Source organism: Ipomoea nil, unplaced genomic scaffold, assembly GCF_001879475.1.
Source record: "Ipomoea nil cultivar Tokyo-kokei standard unplaced genomic scaffold, Asagao_1.1 scaffold2845, whole genome shotgun sequence".
NCBI lineage: Eukaryota > Viridiplantae > Streptophyta > Magnoliopsida > Solanales > Convolvulaceae > Ipomoea > Ipomoea nil.
Genome location: NW_017619273.1, coordinates 8,687,262 through 8,696,909, shown reverse-complemented (window position 1 = coordinate 8,696,909; position 9,648 = coordinate 8,687,262). Strand labels below are relative to the sequence as shown.

Sequence of the window (9,648 nt, the reverse complement as noted above, 5' to 3'; positions counted from 1 at the left end):
TAGATATACTATAGTGTCAGTTGGTGTTTAATACACCAAACAAACGGACTCCGTTAACTCTAACGGCGGACCGTTTCTTTACTTAAAGAAACGGCGTCGTTTTTGTGCACCGCGGTCTATAATATAACGACTGTTAATATAGCTCATAGCCTAAAATTTTAATAATTAGTTATTTATTAGTACATCAGCTGATTCAGCAGTATATTGGGAAGATGGGCAGATCCAGAGGAAGTGGGGGAATGGGAACAGTAGCCCCTCACCCCTCTCTTTATATATATATATATATATATATATATATATATATATATATTAGTATTTTTTTTATGCGCGATGCACAAAAAGTAAGTGCCCGATTAATAATTTATATTAAAATTTTAAATTTATTTAAATTTTAAATATTTAAATTATTGTAAATAATAATAATAATAATAATAATAATAATAATGATGATGATGTAAAATACTTTTATAAATTTGATATTTATATTTTAGAAAATAACTAACATCTAACTTCAATATATAATGTGTAAATGCTACTGACTCTATTACATAATTACATTGTAGTGTCTGTGCAGCTATACTATCTCAACCTATTGAAGAACAAAGAGTCAACACCGCCTCCACTGCGGCTCGATCTCATGACCTCCCATATGGGAGAGTCACTACATGTCATCTGTGTATATTCTTATTATTATTGAATAAGATAAGAAAATATATAGTGGATGCATGTGCATAGTAAAAATAGTGGAAAAGATAACGAAAGTTATAACGGTAAGATATGTATATCCAAAATATTATAAAGTACAACTTTTATAGCATAATGTATAGAGAAATTTAAAGGAAAAAACATACACAGATGAAGGGTATAACCTTCATTCACCTTCTAATACAAAAATTCCTAAATCCTAACAAGGATCAAATCCCACTAACAACATTATTTTAATATTTCGTTATAAACATTTTTTTAATTCATTTCAACTTCGCACACAGAATAATTCTTGTAACCCCTGATTGGGAATAAAGCACTAACACTCATCATTTCCGGCAGCCTTATCTACTCCATCCCTAACTGCCTTTCTTTATAAAGTTTTTTTTATTCCTAATACCAAAATCAGCACTACAGCCTGTCCAAACATCAATAAAACAAAAAGGAATTTGTATATTCTAATATTCCACACAGGGTATTAAAGAATCTTGTGCCATATATATATATATATATATATATATATATATGAGTGAATTTCATTTTTGGACCTACTGTTATAGGGGCGTTTTCAATTTTAGTCCACCTTAATTTTTTTTGTCACTTTATAACCACTATTATTGAACGTGTTCCACTTTTAGTCCCACCGTTAGTATTTTCATCAAAAGGCCGTGTAATCTAGGGGTATTTTGACATTTCTTCTCATCCAAGACTATGTTTGACTAAAGAAATAAGAGCATTAAACCTAAAACCTAAGAAACATCGCCGGCCCATGTTGGAACGAACGAAACGATGTAGCTTTGGCTTCCTATTCTCGTTGTTCGAAGAGCCATCTTCGAATATCGAAGGAGGAGGACGAAGCGCCTAGATTAAAAGAGAAGAGACAAACATAAAAAGACCAAAATACCCTTTGATTATACGGCCTCTTGACGGAAATATTAATGGTGGACTAAAAGTGGAACACATTCAATAACACTGGTTGTAAAGTGGCAAAAAAAATTAAAGTGGACTGAAATTGGAAACGCCCTTATAACAGTAGGACCAAAAATGGAATTCACTCTCTCTCTCTCTCTCTCTCTCTCTCTCTCTCTCTCTCTCTATATATATATATATATATATATATATATATATATATATATATATATATATATATATATATATATATATATTCATTTCACGTGCGAAGACTCTCTCAGGTGAAAGATGGGGTGAAATCTGAACCGTAGATCTAATCTAGATCAACGGCTCAAATCAAGAAAAAATATTTTTTTTAAACGCGTTTCTGCCAACATGTATACAAATGAGGAACTGTCTCAAACTGATGCACCTTAATATATAAATGTACGTACCTTAAGTTATAAAACTACGCACCTTAAGATATAAAATAATCCACCTTAAGCTTAAACCGGTGCACCTTAAACTAGAAAACTGGCACTCCTTAAGCTTTAAATATATGCACCTTAAGAAGGAGAACGACACAACTAAAACTTTAGACTAACACACCTTTAGTTTCAACAAAAAACGCACCTTAAATTCTCAACTGAATAATTGACGCACCTTAAGCACAGAAATCAAGCACCTTAAGTAGGCAAATGAAGCACCTTAAGAAGGAGAACGGGCACCTTAAGTTTGACCAATATGCAAAAAGACCAAATTGCCACCATGCTATTTTTTAAGTTTTCTACAATCTGGAATGTTGATTTTGATTAGATTAAGGGCAGAGATTGAACCCCATCTTTTACCTGAAGCCTATTACTGCATCTGATCATATATATATATATATATATATATATATATATATATATATATATATATATATATATATATATGCTAAGGATCCTATGAGAACAGTATCATATTAGAGAAATAAGAATCAATCTCAATCTTACATTTGTAAAAAAATCAATGAATTTGATCAGATTTAAAAAAAAATGTGATGGCATTTTTGTAATTATCATCAATGATGGGCATATTTTACGCTCATATTTTAGGTACATCTTTATAATATTTTTATATTAATTATTTAATATTATCTAATAATTAGTTCTTTTTATATACATAGTATAATCTATTCTTATACTATATATAATATATATAATATATAATTTATAAGAGTACATACTACGTACTTAATACTATATATATATATAATATACAATATAATATATAATATAATATATATAATATAGAATGCATTATAGTATACATATAATGCGTACTACATTATAATTACTTATATATATATATATATATATATATATATATATATATATATATATATATTATAAATCTAAACTTTACAATTGATTTTTTCTTTTTTGTACAGGCATGCATCATAATAACATGGCTGGAATTGTGGAAGACTCAGGCATAAGGCAAAATAATAGGAAAAATGAATGGTAGAAAATGATTGGGAAAATATATAAATAGTTAAGGTTTTCTGAAATTGTACCGTGATACTTGAAATAAAAGACAATTAAGTGTTTTTATTTTTAATTGAATTATGCACCAATTTAGTTGCTTAATTAAACCCGTATAAGCAAGTATAAATAATAACTGCAGAAAGCGTAAAAATAAAAACACAAGAAAATTGTTACGCAGTTCGGAGCTCCTTCTCCTACGTCTGCGGGGCAACCCACGTCTGCCCAATCCACTATAGATGTTCACCAAAGGAGTATTACAAGAGGTAACTGAATACGGCCTCCAGCCTTTACCACTACCACTCTTTCTAACACCTATCCAGGACTGTCACACGTTCACCCGAACAATCTTCACAAGTTGCTTCAGCAGAACCACGTACTGATCATGCAGTACAAAATAATTGCTTTTTACAAATTAAATCAGAAATTACAATTAAATAGAAATTGCTTTGTAAAACAGGAGAGCATTCACAATATATAATTCTCAAGTAAATCGGCAAACTGCTTCCTTCAGACAATGTGCTTTTATAGTCCTTTCAACACCCTTTGTTTGTCTTGATCCATCAAATTAGCCGTCCCCTTAGCTCATCACTGTTCGAATAAGCCTCAGCCATTCATTTGATACATTGAAACCTTCTTTGTGGATTTAATAAAACCAATCATTCTGACCACTTAATCCATACCCACATGGTCCATAAAGATTTTAAAAGCAAATAAAACTAATTTATTTTAAACTTAGTAATTCTAATAAAATAGCCAATGGTGTAATCCTATTTTACACTTACAATCTCCCCCTTTGGCATTTTATTTGAAAAAACTTGAGTATCAAATACTTTGGGCAATAATCAATTAAATTTTATTTATAGCCCTTAGTATAGGTACTTGACATGCCATAGAAAATTAAGAACAAAACATTAACAAAATGAATTCTTTTGGACCACTTGTGAGTAGAAAACTTAATGGAAATCTTTAAAGCTTGAATCACACACATAATCATTTAAATCATATCATACCATATCAACCTTGATTCTCTTGAGCATGTGAGATATCATACCAAAAATATCCATGCTATTTGTTAGAGGTACCAACACTGCAATTACTCCCCCTAACTAATATGAGTCCATTATTTCAATTCATGCTAGCAGAAACACTACCAAACAAACATAACTAATACCAACTGAAAACATCCACCAGTGCAGTAGTCTTCCAAATCCACACAAAGTATTTCCAAAAACTAACAACCTTAATACTCCCCCTTACTTCTAACTCCCCCTTTTGCCAAATAAATGACAAAGGTAGGTGAACATCAAAATAGTGAATCAGAATTACCGTGCAGACGGGGTGCCCGAGTCAGAATCATCGTCTCCCTCTTCAGAGTCAGAACCAGAGGTAGCAGCACCAGTGTGTGCAATAATCTGAGCGTGAATAGCTTCCATACGGGTGATTTCCTTGAGCTGCACATCCCTAAGATTTTCCAGACCAGCGATGGTTGCTTGTTGAGAGGCAACGGACTGTTGAACTTGCGCAATGGAGGCCTCAAGAGTGAGAAGAATCTGCCGACGATCAACCAAAGTAGTGGGTTCTTTGGGAATCCGTTTAGCATCCGGACGAGAGGCCGAAGCAGTGTCAGCCGAAGAAGCCGGGGCAGAATGCAGTGGCGCCGGAGGTGGAATGACCGGAAGAAGAGCCAGAGACGCCCGATCATCATAATGGCCTCGTTGAGTGAGTCGATCATCAAAGAGATAGGCATTGTCGGGAGTTGTAAGAATTTCCTCCTTATACGGATGAAAGCCGTGATCTTGAAGGACTCCGAAGATCAAACATGGAAACGGGAGATGTATTTTGGCCTCCTTTTTCTGTAAAAAAGACATTAAATGAGAGAAAATAACCATGCCAAGGTTGAATGGAAGCCGATTCCGAATTTTGTATAGGAATCCAGCTAGGTGATCAGGAATTTGGTGACGACGCACGGCCGGGACCCAATTCGCGGAAGCTAGACGCAAGAGCACAGAATAAACCGTGGTGAGCTTCAAACTGGGAAGGCCATCTCTCGGCCAAGAGACATATTTATTGTGTGTGAGAGCTGCTGCCAGCAAATGTGGACTCGGGTCTGGGGATGCCGGATGATTTGGTGTGCCTAAATACGCATTAATCTCCGTAGGGCCAAATGGATACCATGTGCCTCGAATAAAAACTTGATGAAATCTTGCAGATCCTTCAGTAAATGTCTCCAACGTCAAATTTGTGTAAAACTCCGCCGTAAGCCAAGTGGAATAAGGACCAACATGCCGGAGAGACGCAAGTAAATTTTGATCACGAAGCAATGGAATAATGTCACACTTCGCAGCCAGATCCTCTTCATTTAAGGTCTTTTCAATAATGAAGTCCCGGTGAACATGAGTCTGCCACACCTCCAGTAATTCGGGTGAAATCAGCCGGGGTTTATAGACTTTGCTAGAACTCTTTGACTTCGAACCTGATGCCTTAGGAATAATTGCAGTTTGGGATCGAGTGATTCTAGGCGGCAGTGTGGGTCCCCTTTTTTGGTGTTTTCGGTCAGATGGACCATCCAAAGCATCCATATCAGTAATCTTTCTCTTGTCAGTGGGACCTGTAGCAACCAATTTTTCTTTTCCCTTGCCTGTGGGACCACTGGATTGATCGGAGAAAGAAGGACAGACGCTGGTATCGGCTCCGGTACAGCAGGCACGGATTTTGTCTCGGATGGAAGAAGATATGGAGCAGCGGAGACATGGCGGGCAAGGGCGAGTAGTTGACGCTTTTCCTTGTCCGAGAGATCCTCAAGTAAGACCGGTTGATCTTTGATGGTAGCGAGAATGCGATCCGTGACCTCAGGGGTATGTGGAGAATCTGCATCAATTATTTTGCGAAAAAGATGGACACGAGCATGCGAGGAATCAAGAGAGAAGAAAGGATTCTCCATTAATGGTAGCTTGGTGAGAAAGGCGTATGGTGAGGAAGGAAGACAAAGAGGGTGTTGTCTCTTGAGCAAGAGTAGGGCGGTTGGATGGAGACAAAGAGTTAAAGTTTGATTTGATGGCTTCTCAAAAGTTGTGTGGAGGATGTGATGGCTAGAAGTCTAGGGTATGATGAAGTTATTTAGAGGGAGTAGAGTAGGGATAGGTGTTTGACTTGAATAAGTCTCTAGAATAAAAGGAACTCGAAAAACAAGAGATTGGATTTTAGTTGTAAAGAGAGACTGCGGGAAAACAAACAGTGGGAAAAAAAAACGTGGAAACACTTATCATCCCTGAAATAAATTAAAAGGATTAATGCACGAATGAAAAGAGAATAAATAAACTGATAAAAATTAAAGCCTTTACCTGTTTGAGTAATTAGATATTAATCGTACAGACTCCGAGAGCAGCACGAAGTAATTCAAACCTGGATTTGTCTAGTGGTTTTGTGAATAAGTCTGCTAGATTTTTGTCGGTCGGAATGTATTCTAATTTAACCTCTTTTTCTTCGACTAGCTCACGAATGAAATGATGACGGATGTCTATGTGCTTCGTCCTGGAGTGTTGGACAGGATTTTTAGATATATTGATCGCGCTTGTGTTGTCACAAAAGAGGACCATATTTTTCTGATCAAACCCATAGTCAGTCAGCATTTGTCGCATCCATAGTAATTGAGTACAACAACTGCCTGCAGCTATGTACTCAGCTTCTGCAGTGCTGAGTGATATTGAATTTTGCTTTTTGCTCAGCCAGGCAACCAAATTCTTTCCAATAAAAAAACATCCTCCGGACGTACTTTTTCTATCATCGGCGTTACCCGCCCATTCAGCATCACTAAAACCTGTAAGGCTAAGATTTGTATCAGTAGAATACCAAATGCCATAATTAATTGTGCCTTTCACATATTTTATGATATGTTTGACTGCCTTCAGATGGGATTCCTTTGGGTCTGCTTGATGTCGTGCACACATACCAACACTTACCATGATGTCTGGTCTACTAGCAGTTAGATATAATAGACTACCGATCATACTCCTGTATAAGGTGGAGTCAACAGACGCTCCTTGACTGTCTTTAGATAACTTGGTAGTTGTAGAGATGGGTGTTCGGGCATCTTTTGCAGATTCAAGGCCGAATTTGGATATGAGATTTTTCGCATACCTCGTTTGAGAAATAAATATTCCTTCTTCTGACTGATGTACCTGTAATCCTAGAAAATAAGTTAACTCTCCAATCATACTCATTTCGAACTCTTGTTTCATTACGTTGACCAGTTTGTCAGTTTCACCTGTCTGTGTGGATCCAAACACAATGTCATCAACGTAAACTTGTGCAATAGTTATGTGTTTACCTGATCGTTTTATGAACAAGGTTTTATCCGAACCACCTCGTTTGTAGTTGTTCTGAAGTAAATATTGGGCAAGTCTTTCATACCAGGCTCGTGGAGCTTGTTTTAGCCCGTATAGAGCTTTTTGAAGCTTGTATACATATTCTGGATGGTGTGGATCCTCAAATCCTTTTGGTTGCGCTACATATATATCCTCTGTGAGATAGCCATTTAAGAAGGCTGTTTTAACGTCCATCTGAAAGAGCTTGATCTTTAGTGCGCAAGCAATGGAGAGTAGTAGCCGGATGGATTCCAGGCGAGCCACTGGGGCAAACGTTTCGTCGTAGTCGATTCCCTCAATTTGGGAGTACCCTTGAGCAACTAACCTTGCTTTATTCCGTGCAATATTCCCAGTTGCGTCTGTTTTGTTCCGGAAAATCCACTTTGTACCTACAACATTTACGTTATTCGGTTTAGGGATTAGGGTCCATACCTTGTTCCTTTCGAATTGCCCCAATTCATCTTGCATGGCCTTGATCCAGTGCTCGTCAGTTAGGGCTTCTTTGACGTTCTTTGGTTCAAACTGTGATGTATAGCACGAGTATCCTGCTAGTTCAAGATAGTCACGCTTTGGTTTGCCTCTAGTTTTCACGCCTGAACTTGGATCTCCAATTACATTTTGAATTGGATGATTTTTCTGGATACGAGTTGGAATGTCAATATCTTCATGCTCATTTTCTGATTCTGTCTCGGGTTCAGATTCAGATTGATTGCATATGGGTGATGAAGAGGGTGAGTTTGGTTCTGGAGTATTAGTGGTAGGATTTTTAGGTCGTTCAGCTGCAGGTTCTGTCACTGGATCAGACTGGATAACTTCGGTAATTTCACGAGGTTGATCATCAATGACGACATTTGTGGACTCCATTATGGTTTTGGTCACTTTATTATATACCCGATAGGCTCTGCTGTTGGTGGAATATCCGAGAAACACTCCTTCGTCGCTTTTTGGTTCAAATTTAGAAGTGGGATTCCTATCTTTCAAAATAAAACAACGTGAGCCGAAAATATGAAAATAAGTAATGTTTGGTTTCCTACCTTTCCAGAGTTCGTACGGAGTTTGCGTTGTACCCGGACGTAGATAAACTCTGTTGATGATGTGACATGCAGTATTTACTGCTTCTGCCCAAAATTTTTGAGGTAGTCCTTTGGCGTTGAGCAAAACTCTACCCATCTCCTGTATGGTGCGATTTTTCCTTTCCACAACTCCGTTTTGTTGTGGAGTTTTTGGTGCTGAGTATTCATGTGTAATCCCTGATTTGTTACAGAAGTCATCAAAGACTTTGTTCTCGAATTCTCTGACGTGATCGCTTCGGATTCTGCTGATGGATTCATTTCTTTCTTTTTGAATTTTTAATCCCAGGGTTTTGAATGCCTCAAGTGCCTCGGACTTTTCCCTGAGAAACATAACCCAAGAAAAGCGAGAAAAGTCATCTACACATACTAGTATATATTTCTTACCTCCAATGCTTTCTGTCTGAGTTGGTCCAACGAGGTCCATGTGTATCAATTCTAGACACCGGCTTGTGTTTATGGTGTGTTGAGCTGGATGTGCTGATCTGGTTTGTTTCCCAGCTTGACAGGCACCACATACAGTTGACTCTATTTTCATCTTTGGTAGCCCACGGACACTATCAATTTTTACAAGTTTATCTAGTAGTCTATAACTGAGATGCCCCATTTTTTGATGCCATAGCTCAGCTTCATTCATACTAGACCTGCAACATAGCACATTATCGGTTAGAATATAGCAATTATCAGTTGATCGTTTACCTTCCATGACACATTGATTTGTGTTATCCATCACACTGCAGCTGTTTTTGGTGAAGCACACATTCCAGTTTTGGTCGCACAATTGACTTATGCTAATAAGATTAGCGCGAAGTCCTCGGACGAGTAGTACTTTGTCCAATTTTGGCAAACCGGCTACATTTAAAGTGCCTACGCCAGTTACTTGACCTTTGACACCGTCACCAAAAGTGACTTCACCATTACTGGTGTTGACATTGTTCAGAAATTTTGCATTCCCCGTCATGTGTCGGGAACACCCGCTGTCAAAATACCATTTTTCTTCTCGTCCTGCACTTTTAGTATGAAATGAAACAAAAGATACATAATCAGCCTTTTTAACCCAAATCTGTTTTGTGAACGATTGAATGTTCT

General features: G+C 37.1%; 1 protein-coding gene across 1 annotated transcript; it reads right to left on the bottom strand.

The window, feature by feature from the left end:
• Positions 1-4,447: 4,447 nt before the first annotated feature.
• On the bottom strand, positions 4,448-5,704 carry LOC109159939. Its single transcript, XM_019308052.1, has one exon. The coding sequence runs from the start codon at positions 5,702-5,704 to the stop codon at positions 4,448-4,450; it is 1,257 nt and encodes a 418-aa protein (XP_019163597.1).
• Positions 5,705-9,648: the final 3,944 nt, after the last annotated feature.

Excerpts from the sequence above, each read along its gene's own strand:
- LOC109159939 (XM_019308052.1), bottom strand. The coding sequence starts at position 5,704 with ATGGATGCTTTGGATGGTCCATCTGACCGAAAACACCAAAAAAGGGGA.